Raw genomic sequence first — 27,048 nt, 5'->3', positions numbered from 1 at the left:
CAGTGCTGGATTTCACATTGCATATTCTGGCTTCTTAGCACAATCAGCACTCAGAACATCTTTCCAAAAACAATGAAATTTCTTACAGCTGTGACATGAGAATGACTTTTACATAACTTTATACTGCTGACTCCCTTGTAAGTTAATCTCATCTCACATGAATTTTTCACCAGCTTCACTCTGATGTTGATAAAGGAGATGGTTCCATCAAATACATCTTGTCAGGCGAAGGGGCAAGTTCAATTTTTATTATTGATGAGAACACTGGTGATATCCATGCTACCAAGAGACTGGACCGGGAGGAGCAGGCCTATTACACCCTCAGAGCCCAAGCTCTGGACAGACTCACCAACAAGCCTGTGGAGCCTGAGTCAGAGTTTGTTATCAAGATTCAGGATATCAATGACAATGAACCCAAATTTCTAGATGGCCCATACACAGCAGGAGTTCCTGAGATGTCTCCTGTGGGTAAGTAAGAGCATGCTCTTTTTTTTGCAATGAATGTCTCAAAATAATGTTCTATGTGTAGGGATGGCCAGAAAGGAAAAAAAAAAAAAAACTGATAACATGCTAACCTCCTTCAATCTCCATTTACTCATTTGGAAGGTTTGGAAAGAGCTTTATTTTTGTTGTTTTCTATTTTTACATTTTATATTTATTTTATTCTGTTCCTTTGGCACAGCTTTCATTGCTTTTAATAAATGGCTTATGCATTTTCCTTCTATCAATAATTACTTCTTTAAAATTTCGATTACAATAATCTCTAACAAGTTACTTTTTTAAAAAAAGTACCTGCCTCACTGTGTATTCTTCCAGCTCTCCCTTTACCTGCTCTATCTCTAATTATCTCTCAAATGCAGCTTGAACTCCATAAAACAAACAAACAAACAAACAAACAAATAATAAACTTTACTCTGACTACATGTAATGTACTCTGATTTCTACTTTTGTTACCAGAGGGCTGCTAGCAGTTGTGTAACTCAGCACAGGGCTGCTGGCCCATTATCTCTGTGTTTATCCAAAGCCACCATCACTAATCCTTTTGTAACCTTTTCACATGTTAATCAGAAACAAAGTTGCTTTCATAGAATTAAAGCAATAGAGAGAGAAACAGAAAAACAATGGAAAGCCACTTTCTGTAAAGTTGTCATCATCACTTTACTACAGAACAAAATATATTCTTGATTTACCTTTATACCAAGCATTATAAAAGTTTTATAGTACTTCTTCAACAGCACTTTCTTTAGCTAGTATGTAATTCATGTGTATAAATAAAATTTTTAAAATGGGACTGTGAGATAGGACCATGTATCTATAAAAGTTATCCCGGCTAGTTTTATTATTGAAGGGTAAAGCTCATAGAACACATAGACCACAGGTTTCCCTTCCTCCCCATCTCTGACTCCACCCAACCAGATCCACTGCTCTCCTATTCTCTCCCCTTCAGAGAAGAGCAGACCATTCAGTGATATCAACCAAAATTTGGCATAACGAAATGCAATGACTAGGTACATATCTGCATTTCAAAGCTGCAGAAGGCAACCCAGTATGAAGAAAAATGTCTCATGAGCAGTCAAAAAAGTCAGAGACACCCACACTTGCACTCTTAGAAGTCCAACAATAACTCCAAGCTAAAGAAACACAGCTTATATGCAGAGAGCCTGATGCAGATCCATGCAGAATTTATACCATATAGACATTTTAACCAACATGTTTTATCTTGTTTTATTTATTTAATCATTTTATTGGGGTTTTTACACTGGGGGTGGGATTGTACAGATAAAATATTGTTTATGTGTTATATTTAAAGCATCGCAATTTAGACCCTAGTCATTTTGGGATATTTGGCTTCATCTGTTAGATAAATTCAAACTGAAAACAAGAGCATTATTGGTATTTGTAGTCTGTAAATGTCAGTACACTGATGTGCATGTCTGTGACATAGCAGGTGTATTCTATTCCATCACTTCAAAGTGCTTCTTGCCAAGAATAGCAACAACAATAGTGACGTTTGTGGGCAGGGGATTGTTTATGAGACGTTGGCATGTTTCCTCTTCTAATTAATCATGTTTACTAAAACAGGTTTTAGGTGTGTTTGACATAGTGTCATACTTCTATCTAATGGGTATTTTATCATTACATATGTTAATTGGGTATATGGAAATTGGTTATTTTTTGAGACTACATAATGTATCTACTGTTTTGTTGTGGATAGTTTCTACTCCAGTATCAAGAAGCATGAATATTATGCACATATGCAAATTATTTTATTGAAATTGATTGATTTCAATGAGATAAAACATTTCATTTAGTTTACACTCGAGTATGTTTCATAAAGGATAATATGACCATAGAACAATTTACAAATTGCCAGAGAGCATAGATAAGCATCGAAAATTTACATGCAGAGACTAGACCAAAAAAAAAAAAAAAAAAAAAAAAAAAAAAGCTTCATCAGTAAATTGCTTGCCATGAAATCATGAGGATTTGAGGATTTGAGCTCAGCTCAAGGTTCTGTGGCAAAAACTGTCAGTACACGTTTGTAATTCCAGCTCTGGGAGTCTCAGAAAAGGATTCCTGGGTTTGCTGTGTATTCAGCCTGATCAGCTCAGTGAGGCCCAGGTCAGGGAGAGACCTTGTTTCAAATACCAAGCTGGATGGATCATTAGTAATGATGCCCAGGGTTGATCTCTTTCTAGCATCCACACAAGTGTTCCCAAATACCCACATGCAACCTCAAGCTTTATGAGCAAATTTTTCAGCACATACTAGCAAAAAATGTTTGTACATGCATTTATTAAATAATTTAAATATGCTGATAAACTAAACATTTATAAATTTATCACATTTACAGATACTTATACTGTAACTTATAGATCCATTTATGAGTATACACTATTGACCATATTGGGTCTATGAGGTATAATTTGTGAAGTTTAGCAAAGAGGAAATGAAACACAAATAATATTTGTTACGATAAGCAATCATTTCTACTCAAATATAATGGCGATGGAATTAGTAGTGTATAATATAATATGAAAATTGAATGAAATTTTCAAACAGTATTAGTGACAAAAGACATTAAAAATATGTGTCAAGCATATGTAAACATGATAATAGATTTAAAATTCTGTATGTAGGAAATTATGTAACCAAAATAATATTCAAATAATGTATAAAATGGTAACTTTCCTTATGCATTAGGCAGAAGATAAGTTACATCATAATATAGCATAAATGCATGATGTAATTTTGTGGATTTATAGCTTACAATTCTAAGTGTATGGGAGAATCAGAGCGTGAGATCAATGCTCTCACTTTGTTTTACTTTTCACTTAAAACATATCCTTTCTTTTGACATGATATATACTGATTACAGTTTTCTTCCCAGGACTCATTCCAGCTCCTCAATTCCTCCTCTTCCATCTGATTCCACCATTTTTTTTTTTTAATTTCAAAGATCTTTACTGAATATATTCTATGCTGCATATTAGTTTTTCAGATTTCATGAAGGAATATTCGCCCTGCACCTGCTGTTTGCTTATAATTCCAGAATTTGAGAAGTGGAGATAGAATCAGGAGTAAAACGGCATTAAAAAAAAAAAATGCCATAGCAACATAAAAAGAAAAAGAGAAGAGAGAACTCAAGTGTGGCGGCTCATGCCTGTAATCACAGTATTTGGGACCTAGCTTAGGCAATTTAGGGAATACTCATCTCAGGGAAACGCCCCACCTCCTCTAGAGGAATTTTTTTTTTCTTTCTTTCTTTCATTTTTTTTTTTTTTTTTTTTAATATTGGAAGGATCCAACCATTTTCTGTGTTTCATTAGAAAACAAATGTTTTTGCCTGCCTTTGGGCCCCAGTCCTCCTACTGGTTTGCCTCATCAAGTCTTAATATGAAGAATGGTGCCTAATATTGCAACTTGACAATGCCATGCTCGGTAATTGTTCTGAGAGGCATGTCCTTTACTGAAGGGAAACTGAGGAGGAGTGAATGGAGCATGTAATATTCAAACTACAGAATGATGTTTTACAGTGCCATTGTTTCTCAACTTTGTAGAGGTCTGGTTAAAATTTTTAACTCAGTATTTTTAAATGAAGAAGTAAAAAACAAATAAAAACAGAACACTTATCAAAGAGATAAACACTCAGTATAAAGTTAAATGGACGAAATATCCACTATACAATTACAGATTCCAGTTTCTCTTTCATTGTTGGTGATACATGATTTTAGATGAGCACCAGCTTGCTCTAAGCTCGCAGTCTGCCTTTAGGACACCTCTTGAGTCTTGAGACAATGCTCTGAATGAAAACTTGTCATCTGAGCACGATGGGGAAGACACGTAGTATTTCAACCTCATTTGCCTCTTAGTTGATTTGAATCTAATATTCATCATTCATCATATTTAAGTAGTATTTTTACCTAAATATATTCATATCACCAATTTTAAGAATTGTTAGCGTTTATTTCTTTGGTTTCAACAACAAAATATACTAGATTGATATTTCATGTGCCTTGGTGAACATAAAGTAAACATAATGAATAAATGTAATCTAGAATTTCTGATAGTTTGTAAGTTCTTACATGCCCTTGTATATGGGAATTTAATCCAAAGCCAATTTGATTGTCATCTAGGGACTTCAGTGGTACAAGTGACAGCGACAGATGCCGATGATCCAACCTATGGCAACAGTGCTCGAGTGGTCTATAGTATTCTGCAAGGACAGCCATACTTCTCAGTGGAACCAAAAACAGGTAAGAAATAATATTTGCACATATGGTAGCTGTCATTTATGTCTTGGATTATACTTAATGTTTACTTTCTATTACTATAATGCTAATAGTTCTTTTTTTTCTTTCTGCTTTCATCAGTATGTCAAAATCACTAAAAATAGCCTATTACAAAGGAATCATCACCTATTTTATTCCATTTACCAAGATTCATAAAAACGTTAAGTAAAATGCTATCTATGCACAACTATATCACATGAGATTTGTAATTTTATTAGAACATATTCATAATCTGCTTGCACATTTTAAATTTTTATTAATTTCATGTACAGTATTGGAGAATTCATAATTTGAAACAAGCAAAAACATTTTTTTCTGCAACATAAAATAGAAGTACAAATAAACTAAAAACTTAAAGATGTTAGTTCACAGGAAAATTAGACAAAATAGTGAAATCCTAAATTAAAAACAAAGTATTTTTTTATTTTGTGTTAAATTCTTAGACTATTTACATAGCTGTCTTTTCTGTAGTTTAGACTTAAGCAAAAATAATAGAAATTGAGTGATATACTATGAAGAACTATTTTTGTTACAAAATGTTGCTTTTCTCTCCTTTTCTTCTTGTGGTGAGGCTGGTTTATCTCAATATTTTAAATTTTCCTCATTGAATATTTTGTCATAAAAAGATGTTACCATAAGGATGATTCTAGTTGAATATTTTAAAGGCAATGTTTCTATTGATCATATTTGCCAAAGTAGAAAGATTATTTCATTCTCAAATCAAAGCAAGGGCAAATATGTTGAATGTGTTTGTGAACAATAATTGTAATGTACATAAGAAATAAATAAAATTTTATGCAGTCATTAAAATTCCAGTGCAATTTGTAATGCATGATTTGGCCAAGGTATATCAAACAAATCATAAAGTTTGAAAAATATCTGAAAAATTTAAACATAAAAATTATTATAATTAATGAGGCTAGTGTTGATGGTGAATAACTGAAAGCACTTGGTTTTGCTATGAGCTATACAAATGATGAAAGTGTGCACGTTGAACTGAATATGAGATTGGAGAAACAAAACTCAGAAACCCACCATGCTCTTGATTTATGTAACCTGCTTCAAAAGGCATGGACTTTTAGTCTTGCCTCAGATTGTGGAATTTTTGTTTACCCATAGAGCTGAAACTACACTAATTAGCCAATGTATATGCCATGGGATTACATTATTTATGTTGACAAAAGAAAACTCAATTTTACTTTCAAGATACAATAGATTCTATTTGAAAGATGGTTAAAAATCATATTTTTAATACAGTAGTCATGATAACTCTCCCTACAGCCACTCAGATATCTTTTGTGAATCCCAGTTCATTAAACTACTAATCCTCTGGGTCTAGAGAGCAGGAATCAAGTTTTAGTTAGTCTTACTTACAGGTGTCAGTATATTGTTTATTTATGAGAAGAATAACATTTTTCCATTTTTTAAATTTCAGGATTTTATAAACATAGTGAAATTCTGAAAATAAAAATATGTTGATAATATGCTAAATATAATATAGTAATAATAGCCGCAGGCAATCACTTTTAGGTATGCTGTGTAAAGTTTCTCACATGATAAGAAAGTAGCTAGGATAATACCTAAAAGTGCTTGTCCCATTAATGCCCTGTTTATGCAACGTATGTTTGCCCAGAGGGCAGCCATATTTTTTACTGTACTTTTTTCTTCCAAAAACTATACTGTGTGTAGTAGGAAAAAATAATATTGACAACTTGCTTAAAGATGTAATCCATGTATGAATATATTTGTTATATGACAGGAATAATTAAATAATATCCAGTCCAAAACAAAAGTAGGCCATTTTAAGGTTGTTTTGAATTGTTACAGAATTCAGCAGAAATTTGAACCAAGTAAGCAGATAATGTCACTTAACAATCTCAAAGTTTTGAGAGAGACAAAAATGTCCAGAGACTGAAGGAAAGTCTATCCAAAGATCATCCCATCATGAGATTTATTCCATCTGCAGACACCAAACCCAGCCACTATTGATGATGCCAAGATGTGCTTGCAGACAAGAGACTGATATAGCTGTCCTCTGAGAGGCTCTGCCTGGATGTGACTAAGGCAGATGCAGATACTCACAGACATCCATTAGATTGAGCCCAGAGACCAGAATGGAAGAGTTAGAGAAAGGGCTGAAGGAGCTGAATGGGATTGCAACCCCATAGGAAGAACAACAGTATCAATTAACTGGACTCCTCAGAGCTCCCAGAGTCTAAACCACCAACCAAAGAATATACATGGACAGGTCCATGGATCCTACATATGTAGCAGAAGGCTGCCTTGTCTGTCATCAGTGGGAGGGAAGCCCTTGGTCCTATGGAGGCTTAATGTCCCAGAGAAAGAGGATGATTTAGAAGAAAGTTGAAAATGGGTAGGTGGGTGAGGATGCACTGTCTTAGTGGAAAAGGGGAGGGGAATGGAGTGGTGGGTTCATGGAGGGGAGACTAGAAAGGGAAATACATTTGAATTGTGAATAAATAAAATGATTAATAAATTTAAAAAAAATCTCAAAGCCATGAAGCCAACTCAGGAAAAAAGAATTCAATTCCAATGTTCATTTGCCAATTGGTAGTTGTTTGGTTTTAGTTTACATGTGTATGAAGAGTTTCTCTCCATGCATGTCTGTAAACTACATGGCCATAAGCTGCACTGGAAATCAATGTGTAGTTGAGTGTTACCAATCACTCAAGTATCAGGAGTAAATTATGAGCCATTTCTCCAGCTCCCATTGAGGAGTTCTTTCTTGACTATACTTCTTAATGATCACTTATTAATTCCTGTCACATGATATGTGAGGACTTGTTTTAACTAAATTTTATGCTAATAGCTCATTATAAGACCTGAAACCTCTACCCATATACCTTTCATCATTCTCTGTTCTCTGATGTGGTTTATACAATAGTTAGACACAAGATTTTTCTCCCATTGACCAGCACTTCCTCACATCAGGTATGCTGGCTGGCCCAGTGATTCCATAGATTTGCCTGCCTTCAAATACTCAGTGCACAATACAATGTCTGGCTGTTCTGTATGGGATCCTGGAATTAAGTCTAGGGGCTGATACTTGCTGGTCGACCATACAAGAACTAGGTGTTCCAGCAAAAGAGCCTTCAGTTCACATTGTACATTCAAATAATCACTAACAAAATATGAATCCCAGGTTAAAATTTAAGGAGAAACAGACTTCATGAAGAGATTAATCTTTTCTATGTCAGCTATATAGTAATTATACAATTATATTTTATATTTAGTTTGAGATTCTTTTCTTTTCCCAAGAAAACTTTCAGATAAAAGCATAGCATTTTCATAGTAAATCCATGCTTTTGTATAATCACAAATATCTGATGATGAGTGCCAATTAATTTGTTAGTGAGAGATGTGCAGATTTGAGCTTATTGCCCCTTTGTGGAATTAATGCCTAATTACCATTCTATTACCATTTACTCTAGGAGATATTTTCTTAAAGTGACAAGCTTTAAGTTCTATGGTATTTTACCTTCTAACTTCCTTTGAAATATAAGTTTCAAGATCCAATCCTGTCTCCTTATCTGAAATAATTGAAAACTGCTTTATCAAAAACCTATTTCATCATGTTTCTGTTTCATAATTATACAAAGACTGATAGTTTCTTCTAGTTTTCCTTATTACTGAGGCTCTATGGATATATTACTGAATAATTCATAACATTTACATCTCATGTTTCCCATTGTATTATCTGGTCCACTTATCTTTTCAAGACAGATTATGCCTCACAGTACATATTGCTAAATATTTCTTCTTTGTTCTCTTTGTTTGACCTCAAATTTTATTTCATTATTACTTGTTGCTCATCACTGTTCAGTTTTTGTCATTTTAAAATTCATTTGGATTTCATCAGTTTTCATTTTTCTATTCAAAATGAGTTTCTGGTGGTTATTATGCTTAGAGAGGGGTGTCTTTGAAGAAAAAGTGATATTTAGAGTCTACCATTGCTACCCAGTTTAAGTACACATGAAGGACTGTCGTCTTCTCACCTGTAATTTGGTAATTCATTGTATGGTGTTAAAATAAGCAGTTAGTGTTGTAAATGTTTCCTGGTTGTGTACTGTTTCTGAACAATATCTAGCTTAACAGCCATCTGTATAAAATGAAAGAGGTAGTAATTAATTCTAATTCTAAGTAACTAATTCTAAGATGTATAAGGTATATTGACAGAAACTGAATGTATAGCAGGTGAATATAGTCAGTTCATAGTTACATATACTATTGTTATTCATAGGTCTATATTCACATAAAACTGTTTTTGAAATAGGTACCAAGAAAACTGACATGAGAAACAGCTCAAAACAAAAAGGTAGATAGCATAATTATCTGATATACTGTACTTGCAGATAAAGTCATTGCTAATACCAGTCAATTTCATTAAAGGACAGGGTATTCCTATTTGATAATCATTGCATCAAATGACTTTATGACCTTCACCTTTTACATGTATTATTAACTACAGAAATAACAGGGAAGCTGATGTGTTCAATTTTTAATTTTATGTTCTTGGAATACTCAGAATGACTATATAAAATAAAAGCAGTCATAATGAATGAGAAATGCAAAATTAGTTGTTGCCAAAGTTAGTGAGCATAAGATCGTGGTACTTATAGGAAGGTCGTTTTCATTAAAAGTGAGAAAACTCGTGTTTCAAAATTAATATTCAAGGTTAATATTAATCTTCTTAGATTATGGTTTTCAATGTCATTTAGTTGTAGTGAGGCCAATGAATCGACCATTCATAACTTAAATATCTCTGACCTATGTTCCCTTTGACCATTTGTTTTTTGAAACAATTAAAATAGAGTGTTCAAAAAGATTGCAGTCTCTAAACTGTTCCATCTCTGTGATTGATTACAGAAAAAAGGGGTTCTTACTGGTTAAATATGATCACACTAAGAAATTATAAGAAACAATAACTGAATAATCCATCATAGTTGTGGCACATTAGAAAATCATGAAAATGTTTTGCTTTAGACTACAGAAGAGACACCTGTTGAACAAAAGTAAATATATATTCATGCCTTTTCTTCTGTGTGTGCCCATTAGGATAATTCTAAAAGTGAGTTATAACTAAATCAAAGTTTTATAGCTATGGAAAATATTTTATCAAGTGGAAATTATGCTAGTTTTCAGATTTTATGCACTAGTTTGAAATAAGACATGGAAAACTAAAAAGAAAGCAAACTATTTTCCTGAAGTGCTAATGATAGATTTATTTTTCACTAAATATGACTTAATAATTATTGATTACTGAATATTTTGAATTTCATGTTACCATAGGATATAGAGATCCAATTTTATTACACTAACAGTTTATATACCATTATATCATAAGTTATTTTTTCCCCTTTTGGTCTTAGTTTTATTTATTTGCAAATTGATGTTATTGTATAGAGTAGAATTGTAAAGAAAGAATTACATGTTGTTGAAAGTGAAGTGAGGTAAAAATATGGTTAATGATATTTTTTTTTAAGGCAATAAAATTTTTATTATTCATTGGGAAGGAGCTACAGACTAAAAGTATGACTTTTGTAGCATAGAAAGTAGTGGGTTTTATTATGGCAACTTCACATAAAAGACAGATGGTCATTAGAAAATTAAAGCTGATTCTGTCTTCAAATGTGAAACAGCATCAGAACCCAACTTGTATGCTATACTTTGTCATAAATAGAAGTTAATAGCTTCTTAGAACTGTGTGAGGCACCAAGTAAGGATTTAATGTGTACCTGTGTGAGTAGGTAACTACATAATTAATTGACAAAATGAAAAAATAACATCTAAGGATATTTTTCCAAATGTTAGTTTTGTAACTTCAAGCTAAGAAAATTTAAATAACTAGAAATGAAGTACTGCTAGGTATGAGTATCTAAACTCAAGTGATGCCTGTTATTTCATCCCTGTGTAGTAGTTAAGGAATTTGAAAATTGCCTCTGTCACCTGCACTCAGTTAGTTCTAAACATTTTGATTATTTTAGCATTGGGAAAGTGCTGTTAATAAGATCTTTTTTAATGAGGCAATTAGAGGTGTGAAAAGTAAGTGGGTAACTTTGATACCCAGATTCTATCGTAATGATGCTATAATTGCATCAAAAAAAAATAATAGCAATAAGTAAACCTTGGAAGTCAAAGGCATCAGAATTACTTTCAGTTAGTGTGTGTCTGTGTGTGTGTGTGTTATGCATTTTCGTATGTGTATGAGCCCACATGTATGTGAAATGTGTATATACTTGTATTCAGAGACACATGGAAGCATGAGGTTGACAGTGGCTTCTTCCTCAAACTCTACTTTTTTTTTTTTTTTTATTGAGAAAGGTCTCTTAGTGACCCTGGAACATGCCAGCCATTTCTACTATTCTAGATTGTCAAAATCCCCCAACATTCCTGGCCTCTGTCTCAGAGAGCTAGGTTTAATGATGGCTGTCACACCTGCTGGACTTCACTGTAGGTTCTATGAATCTAAACTGGTCTTCACTCTTGAAAAGTAAGACATTTATTCACCAGACAACTGCATCTATATCTTCCAATTTCTTTTTTTTTAAATCATGTGAAATATCATGGACTTGTTTTTACCACAGTATTTTATAAAGGTGGTAACAGATACACATTAATATTGGAAGAAAATAATGAGAGATTAACAGAAATAAAATATTGAAACCATGAATAGAATTTTTGTAAAATAATTCATTTTTTCATGCAAATGAAACATGTTGAGACAAATTTTCAAGATTACCAGTTTTAAATTAAAAAGTTACACAAAACTTATTTATGAATAAAAGGAAGAACAAAAGATGTAAGCACATCAGTTTTAGAAATCATAAAATAAAAAATTTCTTTGGAGATATTCATACTGTGTGAGACCAGTGATTGTTTTGCTATAGATCTTGAAATACAGAAAAACATGAAATATTCATAAAATCACTGCAGTTCATAAAGGGTCCTTTGTATCAGATACTTCCCACATGATGCTGTTGAGCAAACAATATTGCTTTCAACTTTATTTCTAAAGTAAATAGTTAGCGTACAAACAGCAGAAAAGCCACTGAGTAGTTAATTTGTGATGCTCTTCATGTACATCTCACTCACAGTTATACACAGTGTGCATGGAAAAAGTGTTTGACGTTAAGAAATAAAATTTGGCCTATGTGAGTAGGTGTTATTCAAACATGTAAACATAGAGGTGCTGCAGATCTGATTCATACACATACAGGTGTGTTTGTAAGTGTGATTATGTTTGACAGACAGAATTAGATGTAACATAAATATTGCTATATAAATTATAATTGCCATTCAACCTGCAGTCTTGATGCATAAAAATAAATTATTACATGTATTTGGAGTGGGAGAAATGAAAGGACAAATTGATTATCATATCATTTTTTATGTTCTCATTATTAGAAATAAGACAGACACTTTATTTTTAAATTGCTATTCATTTCCCTATCTTTCTTTGAAAATTTTAGTTGTTCTTGCCTCCATATGGTCTTTTTACAACATGGCTTTTTGAAACCAAACTAAGACATAGTGTATACTGAGATGTAGAAAAGACTCTTGGGTGTTTTTGTTGATGGGGACCATGATAATGATGATTTCTGAGATAGAGTATTCTGGGATGCCCTGGAGCTCTCCATCATTAAGGATTAGTTGCGCTGAGCAACTGATCATCTGTTCTCTATCTCAAACATGCTGAGATTATAAGTTCCTTTCAGTCATGTGGTTTTGATATTTAGAGACCAAGTTTCACAGTACAGCCAAGCTGACCTGGAAATCACTATTGTCTAAGAATAGTCAAGGTGGGAGGCTGAACTTGCCAGTCAGTTTCTCAACATTTTTGAGGTGGAGAGGTTAAAAATAGAGAACAGAAGTAAGAAGGGATAGGTTCACAAATGGAAGGAATGTTCACATTTTTTCTGCAAGTCATGAGGATTTTCTAAGAATTCTAAGTGTGCCATCATTTTTATTTGGATGTTTTTTTTTTCCAGTTATCACTATGGCAACTGCCAGCTACTCAAATACTTGAAGGTGTACTATGTAGCATGCAGGTGAGGTTACTATGAAGTTAGAGGTTCTTTACATTCTCTTTGACAGCTATATTAGATACAGCCAGTTAAGTCACCAGAAGTAGAAATTCAGGTCTACAACTATCAGAGGTGAGGAGTATTATGAATGAGTAGATGTCTAGTCAGGTCATATAGGCATGAGTCAGAGTAAAAAAACCTAAAATTAAAATTTTCAAAGCAATACTAAGAGCACATTACTCTATTTTCTTTGCATTTAATATGATGTACAAGTATAAATATGTATTCTTTGAACATTGTACAAGTGTATATTTGAACTATACACCCCTTTTGTCTTTAAACTAAACTAATATAATTAATATAATAAAGGAAGTTGTAAAAAACTGAAGAGTGACATACAACATTATCGATGTTTGTTGTTACTATAATGCAATGGGTCATTGTGTGCTTTACTAAGATTTAAAATCTTACAGGAGTCATCAAGACTGCCCTTCCAAACATGGATAGAGAGGCTAAAGACCAGTATTTGCTTGTCATTCAGGCAAAGGATATGGTTGGGCAAAATGGTGGACTGTCTGGAACCACCTCAGTTACTGTGACCCTAACTGATGTCAATGATAACCCACCTCGCTTTCCACGAAGTAAGTTATTCAATACAATGACTTATACAAAAAATGTTTATAACAATTGTTTTCAAATGCTTTTAAACAACTAATTCTTATGACTTTCTCCCAAATTTGCGTTTCAACGGTGTAATTTAATCACACATGATGGAAATATAGAGATGCTATCACAACTTTATACTTCTCTCTATAATAAAATTTATCTTGAATTTATACTTTAAGTGCTGAATATGTTTTCTTTAATTCTGTATTTATATTTATCAAAAATTGTATTTTTTGCTTGTAAGTGTTTAAAATTGTAATCATTTATTTTAAATTATTTTTTGTTATAATTATTAATATTTTATTCCAAAAATTGATGAGGTTTATCTCATAATCATATGCCCATTTTATGCTTTTAACCAGGTCACATATAATGCACATTCATTCTATAATTGTGCCATATCTCTCTCAAAAATAATAAAAGTCTAAAAATAATGCAATCTAAAACATCAGAAATCCACACTCTCAGATGAACCTTTGCACAAATTGTCTTTTGACAGATCCAGAAACAAAGAAAAATTTAATAAATTTGTGTCCTGTTTATTAAATTGCTTTGTCCTACATTTTTGTGTTTGTAGTATGTGGGATTTTTTGAGAATGTTAAAAAATGTTTCCTTCCTTCTTTCTTTCTTTCTTTCTTTCTTTCTTTCTTTCTTTCTTTCTTTCTTTTCTTCTTTCTTTCTTTCCTCCTTCCATTCTTTGATATTTGTGTCACATACATAAGTCCCATGATAATATTCTCCATCATTACCTGCTCCTATTCCTTCTTCTGTCCTCTGAAGCCCCTTCTTCCAAAGAACACCCTCATCTTCTTGTTTGTTTGTGACCAAATGCATTTACATTGAATTGTCTAAATGAACATAGGTAAATGGGCATATAATTACAAATACAAGGTCATCTTTCCAGTGGCTACTTAAGGAAGAGGACTCTTGTCTGCCCAGCACCCCTAACTATGTTTAGCTTAACACAGGCTAGGGTTAGCTGTGCAATGTCTCTAAAACGGTTGTCCAGGAGAAATATGGAACTTAATTCTCTACCAACCAACAAGTTGGCTAATATGCAAACTCTTATTCTTTTTTCATAATAACATATGTTTTGATAGTTTATATACTTTAGTTTTATAGATAGAAAGATATAGATGTAGATATAGATTTCCAGAAAGCCTAAGAAAAAGCCCCATACTTTTCATTAAAAATAGTCCTTTATGTCTTTGAAGAAAAAAGAGTTTTAGAAAAGAAACAATGATCTTGTTAGCTTAGTTTTCTTATAAAATACCTACTTTTCTCTAAAGCTGGAGAAAGGATGATATTAACACATTTATCTGTGTTTCTCATGCCACCCTGATGTGGAGCTCAGCTTTGCCAGTGTTTCATTGCCTTTTCTAGATTCTAAAGTAAAGAAACCCAAATATATGTCTTTTTATTGTTTTTCATATTACCCAGGTTTCTCTATAAATTAGTTAGTATTATATCTTTGAAATCTTTAAATTTTTATAAGGACACCTATATGTTTGCAAAGTATCCATTAAAATGTTAGAAATACATTGTAATCCTTTAAAAAATTTCAGTATTCAATCTTTCAAAATTGTAGGCCAAAATGGCAGTGCCCCTTCCTTTTCAACATTCTTCTAAAAGACATTCTGTTCCTTGTATATGGCAAACTGCAACTGCAGCATGAATTTACAACCATTAGAGTATGAAGTAAGGTCCAAGGGGCAAAAAAAATAAATGATTAGAAGAAAATTGTCAAGGAACTTATATGTGAATGTTGTGCTGAATATTTCCACATCTGCCTCTCCAAATAATTTTTTTTACCTGAAAAAAGGTGAAAAGAATTATTAAGGATATGAAATTTGTTTCTGTAAGTGATTCGAGTTTTTCTTTTTTCCCTTTAAAAATAATTTAACTTATTTTTTGTAATATTATATCTGAAATCATGGCTACTGAAGGCAGAAATTTTACTATTTTATCTCTAAAAGATATTAATGAAAGAAAACTCATATTGCTAATCCCATAGCCTCTTTCCCTGTTTTGTAGAAGTTTCTTAGTAAGAAATAGCAAATATGAGAAAATTAACAATATGGAAAAACTCTTAGCCAAACTAACTAGAGGGAACTAAGACAGTATCCAAATTTAAAAACTGAAATGAAAAGGGAGATATATCAACAGAAACTGAGAAAATTCAAAAAATAATCAGATCCTACAACAAAAGTTTATATTCAACAAAACTGAAAAATCTAGATGATGATTTTCTAGAAAGATTCAGGTACCAAAGTTAAATTAGGTTCAGATAAACCATCTAAACAGATCCATAAGCCCCAAGGAAATAGAAGCAGTCAATAGAAGTCTCCCAATCAAAAGAAGCCCAGGACCAGATGGTTTTAATGCAGAATTGTATCAGACCTTAAAAAAACAAACAAACAAAAAACAAAACAAAACAAAACAAAAAACCCAACCACCTAATACCAATATTTCTTAAACTATTCCATAAAATTGGAACAGAAGGGACGCTATCCCATTCTTTGTACGAAGTCACAGTTACACTGATACCTAAACCACAAAAAAAAAACCAAACAAAACAAAGAAAGAGAATGTCAAACCAAACTCCCTTATGAATATGTATGCAAAAATACTCAATAAAATTATTGCAAACTGAATTCAAGAACATATCAAAACAATCACTCACCATGATCAAGCAGGTTTCATCCCAAGAATACAGAAATGTTTCAATATATGAAAATCCATCAATGTAATCCACTGTATAAACAAACTCAAGGGGGAAAAAACATGTTAGATGCTGAGAAAGCCTTTGACTAAATACAACAACCATTCATGTTAAAATTATTGGAGAGATAAGGAATTCAAGTTTTGTACTTAAATATAATAAAAGCAATATAAAGCAAACCGATAGCTAACATCAAAGTAAATCAAGAGCAACTCAAAGAAATCCCGTTAAAATCAGGGACAAGACAAGGCTGCCCACTCCTCCCTACCTATTTAATATAATACTCAAAGTTCTAGTCAGAGCAATTAGAGAACAAAAGACGATCAAAGGGATACTAATTAGCAAGGAATAGTTCAAGATATCACTATTTGCAGATGATATGATAGTATACATAAGCATCCACAAACATTTTGCCAGAGAGCTCCTACAGCTGATAAACAACTTCAGCAAAATGGCTGGATATAAAATTAACTCAAACAAATCACTATCCTTTCTCTTCTCAAAGGATAAATGGGCAGAGAAAGAAAGTGGGGGAAACAACACCCTTCACAGTAGTCACAAATAACATAAAATATCTTGGTGTGACTCCAACCAAGGTAGTGAAAGATCTGTATGACAAGAACTTCAAGTTTCTGAGGGGTTTGTGGAGAGGTAACCAGGACGTGGGATATCATTTGAGATGTAAACAAATGGAATGATTAACAAAAAAATTACCATAGAAAAATAACCCAAGATATTGCAAAACAAAACCAAATTTAAACAATAACTTTCCACTCACCTATCCCTATAAAGATCAGAAGACGAAAACTCCAGCTCAATTAGGCTATCTACACTCAAGAAAACAGAAGAAATATGTAATTTCACACAGGAAGAGAATCTCTCTCTCTCTCTCTCTCTCTCTCTCTCTCTCTCTCTCTCTCTCTCTCTCTCTCCCACCAAAACAAAAATAACAAGAAATAACAATCATCAGTGATACAAAAATAACAGGAAATAACAATCATTAGTGATTAATAACTCACAAGAAACACATTGTAGTAACAAAGTAGATACTACCTCAGAATAAATGGCTGTGAAAAAAATTCCTAGCAAATGTATTCAAGAAACAAGCTGGAGTAGCCATTCTAATATTGATTGAAAATAGACTTGCAATACAAAGTAATGAAAAAGATGAGGAAGGACACTTCATACTCATCAGAGGAAAAAATATCAAGAAGAGATCTCAATTCTGAACACAAAAAAAGAAGAAATACCAAGTAAATTACAATGTCAACTTACTAGCAATAATAGGCATGCATTTGGATCACAGTACCAGGAGTTGTTTTACTATCAGTACACAGTCATGGTAATTGTGATATCTTATAATGACATACTTAGTACTTTAATTATTAGTTTAGCTTCATTACTAAAAGAAACATATTTCTTACATATAGATATACAGCAATGGAGATTCTAACCTGTCTTTGGGCAATTTGTTTCTGATGTTTGTTATTGTTGCATCACCAACCTCAAATTTCTTGAAACTTCATGAAATTTGTAAATTTTTTAGCTTGCCTTTACTTTTCTTTTATGAGAAAACCAAAAAAAGTATATAATATAAAATGAAAAAAAGTGTTTCTTGCAGAAGGAAGATAGAAGGTTCTGTTCATTCTTTATTCTGAAACTTTACAGGATCTTACCAGTATAATGTTCCAGAATCTTTGCCTGTGGCATCAGTTGTGGCCAGAATTAAAGCTGCAGATGCAGATATTGGAGTCAATGCAGAAATGGAATACAAAATAGTGGATGGTGATGGACTGGGCATTTTCAAGATATCTGCTGACAAAGACACACAGGAAGGAATCATTACAATACAAAAGGTAGTGTTTCTGTTGTTATTTTTACTCTAAAAGTACAATGCCATAAATTATCATGCTACCAGGATGACTTACATGGAAGAATGTGCCAGACACACTGAATGTCATACAGAACAATTTCTATTTTAATTTAGGTCTCAACATTTTGTGTAAATTTGAATGGCATTTTTAATAGTACTTGTCAATTCTACTCTCTGAGTAAAAACTATGGTTATTTATAGTGCTGTGCCAATTAGACCACTGTTAAATTACAATATTTAAATACCCACAAAGAGAGATAATTGCTACTTTCTTGAGTATTATACTAATAGGCATTAAATTTTACTCAAAACCTTTTTTATGTAAGACAAATAAAATTATGTGCCATATATGAAAATAATATACATATAATTATGAAAAACAAAGTGAGGAAGTCTTGTTGCATTATCAACTACTCTTTTTAAAAATATATGACAGTTTTGACTGGAGAAATTTATGATATTAAAACAGCATGGCAAGCTTTAAAATATATTTTGGTCTAATCTTTACATAAAAATATAGATGAAATAGCAGTATAATAGGAAAAATATTTCTTTGTTTTGGCATACTCAAATTTGCTCCCATACATCTCTATATAAGTATAGATAATATTAGCTTTACTGTCTTTTTAAGTTGTATATTAAGTTTGGTAAACTGTAGTAAAGAAAAAATTAACAGAATTAGTTGCAAAATAATAAAGTAATATTAAATACTTGTTAAAAATGTTGAGACTGAAAACTTTCCCCAAATTTGCATGTTTATTTGGCTGAAAAAACAGGTGCATAACTCTGTAATTAACATCCAATGATAATTAACAAACCAGTAATGAAAGTTATAATTTAATTATTTTATTAAGACATATGTTTGATTTCAGGCCAATGGGCAAAATATTTCTACTCTGTATTTCCAGTGGACAGATGCTGTTTTAACTTATTCTACAATGATCTTTGTGCAAAAGTTTTAATAAGTAGGATAGACCGACTGCTTACAAAATGTTTTCTTTTGCTGTCTAAAACAAAAGGAATAAAATAATGTATACTTCTGCTGAAATAGTTCCAAAAAATTATAAAATCAATATGGTCATGTTCATATTCAGGAATTTGAAAACATATTGAAGATTTTTTAATTGATCATATTAATGTATATTACAGACCTTAACAGACATGCTGTAAATAATTGAAATTATAACTGGCATGAGATATTAACTCAGTAATAGAAAATTAAAAATTTATCTTTAATTTTTATTTACTTCAAATTACACTTTTTATTGGATATTTTATATATTTACATTTCAAGTATTATTCCTTTTCCTGGTTTCTCCTCCACAATCCTCCTATCTAATCCCCCTCCCCTGTTTCTATGAGAGAGCTCACCCACCCACCCACCCACCCACCCACTCCTGCCTCACCTCCCTAGCATTCTTCTACACTGGGGCATAGAACCTTTACAAGACCAAGAACCTCCCCTCTCACTGATGCCAGATAAAGCTGTCCTTTGCTACATATGCATCTGGAGCCATGGGTCTCTCTTTGGTTAGCGGTTTAGTCCCTGGGAGCTCTCAGGCGTCTGTTTGGTTGATATTGTAGTTCTTTCTATGGGGTTGCAAATTCCTGCAGTTTCTTCAGTCTTTCCCCTAACTCCTCTAATGGAGTCCCTGTGCTCAGTCGAATAGTTGGCTGCAAGCATCCTCCTCTGTATGTGTCAGGCTCTGGAAAAGCCTCACAGGACAGCTATATTAGGCTTCTGTCAAAAATACTTCTTGGCATCAGCAATAGTGTAAAGGTTTGGTGTCTGCATATGATGTGTGTGTGTCCACGTGTGCTGGCATGATTGGGACCATTTGTGGGAGCATGTGTGTGTGGGTCTTCCATGTGATATGTATGGCAACTTTCAAAATTTGTTTTCTTTTTTATTGGATATTTTATTTATTTATGTTTCAGATGTCATTCCCTTTCTCCATTCCCCACCCAGAAGCCCCTATCCCTTCCCCCCTCCTCCTTTTTAGTTTTATACTATTTTAATTACATACATGTATTAAGGTCAGTTCTAGGTTGAGAAAGTAGCAATAAAACAGATGCAAATAGTCAAGGAACATGGAAGACAATAAACACAAATAGTCAAAGACCAAGAAGGCAATAAACAAAGTTTTGTGAATACTCCCGGGATCACTGTTTCTAAGGGCTTATTATGATGACCAAAATATCTGAGCCTACTTCCCTGTCCTAGCTCAAAATCATTTTCATGTCTGAAGCCTACTTCCTTGTTCTAGTCTAAGATTTAGATTCCAGCTTGAAATTACTTCTTTGTTCTAGCCTAATGTTAGATTACTTCCACAACCTCATTTCCTTGTCCTTGCCAATGTCAGATTCCTGCCAAGCAGCCCCAAAGGCTCTCCACCTCTCCCACCTTTTTATTTTGTAAACAAGACTGAACCTGTCTTTGGTCATTTTTGACAAGAATGTCTTCCTTACCCATCATGGAATATGCATTATCAAAATCAATACACTTCTGTCTTAGGTTGATAAGGCTCTGTGCAGAATCTTACCCATCCTTGGCTTGCCAGACTGTTAAATTAATAATTCTATCAGAGGGTTCATTTTCATGCCTGTCTTGTTAAAGCAAAATTAGTTTTCTTTTGCAACTATGTGGACTCAGATTCTGGGCCTTGTGTTTGGCAAGAGGATCATAAATAAAACTGAATAAAACTTCTGAATAAAACTGCTAGCCCCAATTCTCAATTTGTAAATTTTATAATAATTTCTGTATATTTTAAAAATATTAAAAAGTGAACTATAACAAGAACCTTCTCTCATTAAAGCAATAATTCCCTGAAATCAACTTAAAAAAGAATCACAGTTTAACAAAGACATAAGTAAACAATTCAACAAGTAAATTTCATTATAGGTGGCTGTTAATATCTGTTAGTAACAATTTAAAGTTACTTATTCATATTTCATTTGTGGATGGTTGCTCAATATTATGAAGGTATTATTTATTCCAGAAAAATATAAGAAAATAATTAAATATCTCACAATGGAAGAAGAGGTAAATTTTTCAAAAAAAGAATTTCAAATAAATAACATGATGCTGCTTTAACTTATTAAGCAGTTTAGTAATCCTTAAAGAAAAAAAAGATAAAAATAAATGTATTATCTAGGTTTCTCCATTTCTTTTATAATTTTATAACAATCACATTTACAGAAAATAAAATATTGTGAAATATTTGTCAACAAATCAATGCATACTATTCATTTTGAGTATAGTAGAAAATGTTGTGTAATATATAAATGCACACTTATAGTTAACTCTGCTTCTTAGAGAAGGCACCCATATAAATATAGAAATACTTTCCCAAGAAGTTGCTTTCTGTTGCACTGAGTCCATTTTTGGAAATCTCAGTGTAGACTCACCCCATTGAAATGAACTTGCATTTTCACAACTTGAAAATTTAAGTAAATGAATTTTTTCCTACTACCCTTTGTAGAACTGTTAAGTCTGTCTTTAAAAGTAACAAACTCTTTTTATGTTAAGTATCTTGGCTGAAACTTGAAGGCTCCTTTGGTGTTTGTTAGTTTTTAGGTTTTGTTTTTTTTTTCTAAGAAACTCAACATGATTTTGGTATTATTTCATTTGTATCATTTGTGAGTGTGTGTGTGTGTGTCTGTCTGTCTGTCGCACTTTCCTTCTATAACACACACAGTGTCTGTCTGTCTGTCTGTCTGTCTGTCACTCTTTCCTTCTATAGACCTGTGTAAGTGTGGTGAGTAATAACAGTTACACAAAATGAATGCCTTGCTGACTGCCTTAATATTTTCTCTGGCAAACATTATTTTGTTACTTTAAAATTTAACCACATTGAAGTTTGCAATACAAAGTCATAAAGCATCTAAATCTTTTATCAGATTTTAATTTTAATAGTTTCTAACCCCTTGCCTCTAGAGTTCTTTCCTTTTGGAAACACTACTGCAAACATAGCTTTTTATTTCTGTTTTCTCTAAACCTGATTAAAATGGCCCATTAAGCTCTGTTTACAGCATTTTATGGCATTTCTTGCTCTGATATCTTTACTCTTTATCTTCAACTTAGTGGCAGGACCCTGTTGTAACAGTTATTGCCCTTCTTACTGATAGAAAGAAAGCAACAAAAACAAATCAAGAGTGTAGGCTACTTCTCAATCCCTAAGCCCATCTTTTAAAAATAATTGCTGTTCCAAAAGTGAATGCAAATTGCTTCTATATTTTTGACTAGTTTGAAATAGTCTACTTTATATTAATAAAACATTCATAAAAGTTAATTTAATAGAAATAGTGAAATGTTTATTATGATAAAGTCTAGAAATCAGATAATTTTAATAATTTTATACTTTTAAAACAATTGTTCATCTAATAGTATCTGTACCTATTAATGAGACTCCCTTTGATGACAGCTACAAAGTACACTAATGTCAATAGGCTTAATGTACTTACATTATTGAAACATTTGTAGGAGCTTCTTGCCATCATTATGAACTGAAAGCTGCAAATTTATTTGAATTATAAGTACACTCTATTTCTATCTCATCCTAAACTCTCCAACAAAATGCCATAATATCTGTGGACCTTTGAATACTGAAACTACACTCAGACCCAGATGTGCTAAGCCAACTAAATCTATGTTTTCTATTCCAGAAGAGATTTTTTTGCTTATATTTTGTAACTGAATTTGTACTAGAGAATGCTCAGAAATCAAAATTTCTATTCAAAAGAATAGAACCAAAAGGTTTCTACAATCTGGGAAACATCAACTTGTGCAATTAATGTGAGTTTTTTTTTTTCATTTTTATTTGTGTTCATACCAATGCATCAATGAACCAAGGCCCATGTTACAGCTCCCAAAACATTTCCAGAAATAATGCAAAAACCTATGGAATTATCACAGAAGTGAATGGCTCACCTAATTCCTGTGATCTCTTGTAAGAAACCTCATGGCATTGTCTGTAAAATCTGCAAAGGGTGTTTCTTGCCCATATTCTGAATATAACCAAGGAATTCTGAAATAAAAATAGTCACTCACCTTTATTGTTTTCTGACTTCTTAAAAATATTTCCAAGATAAACAGAAAAATTCTATGGGAAGTTCCCCAAAATAATCTATGTGTTAGCAGCCTTTCCAGTTCCTCCCAGATTTAGGAAAACCTTTACAACCAGATATGCTGCAAGATTTCAGATAAAGATATAAATTCCTATCTTCTGCTCATTACACATATGAAAATATTATCTCAAACTGCAGTACCAGCATTCTAGTGCCTATTTAGTTATTACACTTTGATTGTAAGTCTTATTTTGAGTACATTTCTGATCATTCGAGTGCATGTTTCTCTGAATCATAGTATAATTGAACTTCACTTCATATCTTTGCCATAAACTATATAAAATTACATAAGAAACATTTTTCCAGTTTTAAGATTTTTATCACATATTTTAAATTTTTGTGTATTCCATAGTTAACATGAAATGAACTTAGGAACAAGAAATAGGAAAGACTACCTTTAATTATGCAATTATTGCATGGATGTTTACAGAGGATGTTTAATGGGTCTGCAGCACAACATCTATAAGACTCACCGTCTGTTTAAGCCCTTATGCTATGTACATAATTTAATCCCTGCTTCTTGCTTTATGAATAGTATGATTGCATAGTAAAAAATATTTAAATAAAAACCTTTGATGATAACATAATAATGTTCAACAGACTAATCCATATTCTAAACTGAGGCCATTAATAAATGGATTTGTGATGCTGTTTATAACAAGTGTGATAGAGATTTAGATAGAATTCACAGAGTGTAAACATTAAGATTATCCCATTTGAATGAAAACTGAGTTTCTCTCCACCTCGAGTACATTTCTATACTTTAATGTACAACTTAGGTCCTTCAGTCTTTTACAGTTTTTCTTTAAGGTACAATAATTTTTCCTTTATTGTACTTCAATTTTCAATATGAAACCTCAGTTGGTATTAAATATAAAAGTTTTAGTTTATAAAATGTATTGTTGTTGGATTATAATAAAGTGAAAAAATGTGCATTTTCAAATTTCATTTCCTCTGAAAGATAAGTACTTCCAGTCTCTGCTCTGTAAATGACCTGTTTATGGTTCACATTGTCACATTGTCCAGAAAATATACTCATGCTACGTTTGCATGATAATCCTGTGCAAGCTCCCATTCTTGTTGTATTTATACTTAAAAAGGGGGCTGAAGAAAATCCAAATTGTAGAACATGTTTGTAGAATTTTGGGTAATTATGCCTTCCTAGCATGCTGAGAGGAAGAACTAGATAGAACTTGTAATGTTCTTTCAACCTTCAGCTCCTCTGAACAAAACTGCCATATCTAGAGTTTCTTCCCTTTGTGGAAATATGTCTGTTTTCGATTACATGAAGTAATGAGATAGTGACTTTCAAAATCAATTGTTTACTATATTATTTCTTAGATGATGGCAGAGGTTGCATAGAAAACACATGCAATTTCAAGCTCATTTTACCTCTCATCAATTTTTTTCTTCATGGATTTTATTCAATTCATGCTGCTGAATTGATTTTATTCAGTTCAGCTGCTGAAGAGCTGAAGAACTATTCTTGTGTTGTACTAAGGATAGTTCTCTCTCTCTCTCTCTCTCTCTCTCTCTCTCTCTCTCTCTCCCTCTTTCTATCTCCCCCTCTTTCTCTCTGTCTCTCTCTCTCCCAAGATATGACAAAAAAATAATGCAAACACTCTGGCTATATAAATGGATTTCAAACAATGCAAAGGACTCACCATGTATACATGCAGATGTTACAACTACACTATCTATCTATCTATCTATCTATCTATCTATCTATCTATCTATCTGAACATATGCATATAAGCTGTTTATCACAGTATAAACTAATTAAATGTTGATTAATCAATATTACAAATAGATTTCAGGTCTTATAAAGAAATAAGAAACCAGCAGTCTTTCATAAAAGTTGTTAGTAATCTGATGCCAACACAAGACAGTCATGGTAACAAAACACTAGGATGTTTCACTTAGATCTATTTTATTCCTTGATTTTAATAATTACCAACAGTGTGATTTCAGAGTGTTTGTGACTGGTGTGTGTGTGTGTGTGTGTGTGTGTGTGTGTGTGTTTGTGTGAGAAAGAGAGAGAGAGAGAGAGACAGAGAGACAGAGAGACAGAGACAGAGAGACAAAGATAGACAGAGACAAGAGACAGAGAGACAGAGACAGGGCAATAGAGGGAAAGACAGAGAAATAGAGAAACAGAAACATTTTCAAGGGAGAAAGTCATAAAATTTATAAACCTAAATAAAAGTCATAAAAACATAAATGTTTCTTTTTTATTCTGACTTCTGACATGACATGTTGATTTCTAAATTTGTTTGACTGGCCATTTTTAATAAAGTTATTTTAATCATAAATTCCACAGTATTTAATCATTATATTATATGCACAAAGGTGAAAGGGAACATTTTAAAGCAACACCAGTAGTTCATGTGAGGATATTTTTTCCCCCTTTGGAATTGAACATACCATATATCCTTCCACTTAAGAACATGCTTTATTTGACACACTTTTTTTTTATATACAGGTAAACATTTTTAGGTCATGAGCAAGGTTTAAGTTCAAGTTCAAGAGCATAAAGCAGAATACACATTTAAAGAAATGAGCTGTATCTGCATAAATGCAATTCATTTACTATGTGGTTTAGAACACTAACAAACTGCATGTACACTGAGGATACAAGGACTTTGACATTGCTTGATAAAACAAAACAAACAAACAAACAAAAACATGGTTTACAGGTCAAACAAATACTCAGAGAAGGCAAATTGTTTTATTCTTCCAAAATGAAAATTTTCCATTTTTTCTCATTGTCTTCAGTGAGCAATAATATGCATCAGCAGCCAGTTACTGGGAAGTGATTTCTGCTTCTGTGGTGCAGACTGGTGGGGAGAACTAATACAAAAAAGGCTGGGCATATGAATCCATTACATAGCCATTTTCCTTGACTTGTGCCAGGGAACCTAAGAACAGATACTAACAGATACTATAAGGTCTCTTGACATTCTTTTTTTTTTGGTTTAACAAGTCTATCTTATAGACCATATTTTATTTTATTTATTTATTTAAAATACATTTCAGATTTTATCCCCTCACCCCATTACCTCCACCACCCAGGAACCCTCTATCCCATCCCCCCTCCTGCCTCCACAAGGGTGTGCTCCCACCTACCACCTACTCCCCCCTCCCCACCCTCAAATTCCTCCCTGCTCCGTGTTCAGCTTTCATAGGACCAGGGATATCCTCTCCCACCCATGCCCAATAAGGCCATCCTCACCAAAGTATATAGCTGAAGTCATGGGTGCCTCCCTCTGTGCTCCCAGGCTGGTGTTTAGACCCTGGGGAGCTCTGTTTGGCTGGCAATGTTGCTTTCCTCTTGGGGCCACCAACCCTTCCAGCTCCTTCAGTCCTCTAACTTCTCCATTGGGAACCCTTGATTAGATCAATGGGTAGCTGGAAGCATCTGCCTCTGGATATGTCAGACTCTGGCAGACCTCCAAGGAGACAGCTACATCAGGCTCCTGTCAGCATGCACTTCCTGACATCCATATCGGCGTCTATATTTGGTGATTGAACATGGGATGGATATCAAGGTAGAGTGGACTCACGACAGCCCCTCCTTGACTTTCTGTCACACACTTTGTCACCTTATTTGCTCCCTTGAGCATTCTGTCATTCCTTCCAAGAAGGACCAAGGCATCCACACTTGGTCTTCCTTCTTCATGAGCTTCATGTGGTCAGTTAGTTGAATCTTGGCTATTTCAAGCCTTTGGGCTAATATCCACATATCAGTGAGTAAATACCATGTGTGTTCTTTTGTGATTGGGTTATCTCACTCAAGAAGATATTTTCTAGTTCCATCCATT

At 33.0% G+C, this 27,048-nt stretch overlaps 1 protein-coding gene across 2 annotated transcripts in view; it reads left to right on the top strand.

Moving 5' to 3' along the window:
• The window catches only part of Cdh7 (cadherin 7), a 145,179-nt gene that overhangs the window by 53,533 nt on the left and 64,598 nt on the right, over positions 1 to 27,048 (top strand). For both annotated transcript variants that reach the window (XM_034513382.2, XM_034513383.2), the window contains exons 3-6: positions 174 to 468; positions 4,638 to 4,757; positions 13,312 to 13,479; positions 17,896 to 18,083. In XM_034513382.2, the coding sequence (XP_034369273.1) occupies positions 174 to 468; positions 4,638 to 4,757; positions 13,312 to 13,479; positions 17,896 to 18,083 (771 nt within the window). The remainder of the gene's footprint in view (positions 1 to 173; positions 469 to 4,637; positions 4,758 to 13,311; positions 13,480 to 17,895; positions 18,084 to 27,048) is intronic.

Source organism: Arvicanthis niloticus, chromosome 10 (assembly GCF_011762505.2).
Source record: "Arvicanthis niloticus isolate mArvNil1 chromosome 10, mArvNil1.pat.X, whole genome shotgun sequence".
Lineage (NCBI taxonomy): Eukaryota > Metazoa > Chordata > Mammalia > Rodentia > Muridae > Arvicanthis > Arvicanthis niloticus.
This window is presented reverse-complemented; position numbering and strand designations above follow the sequence as displayed.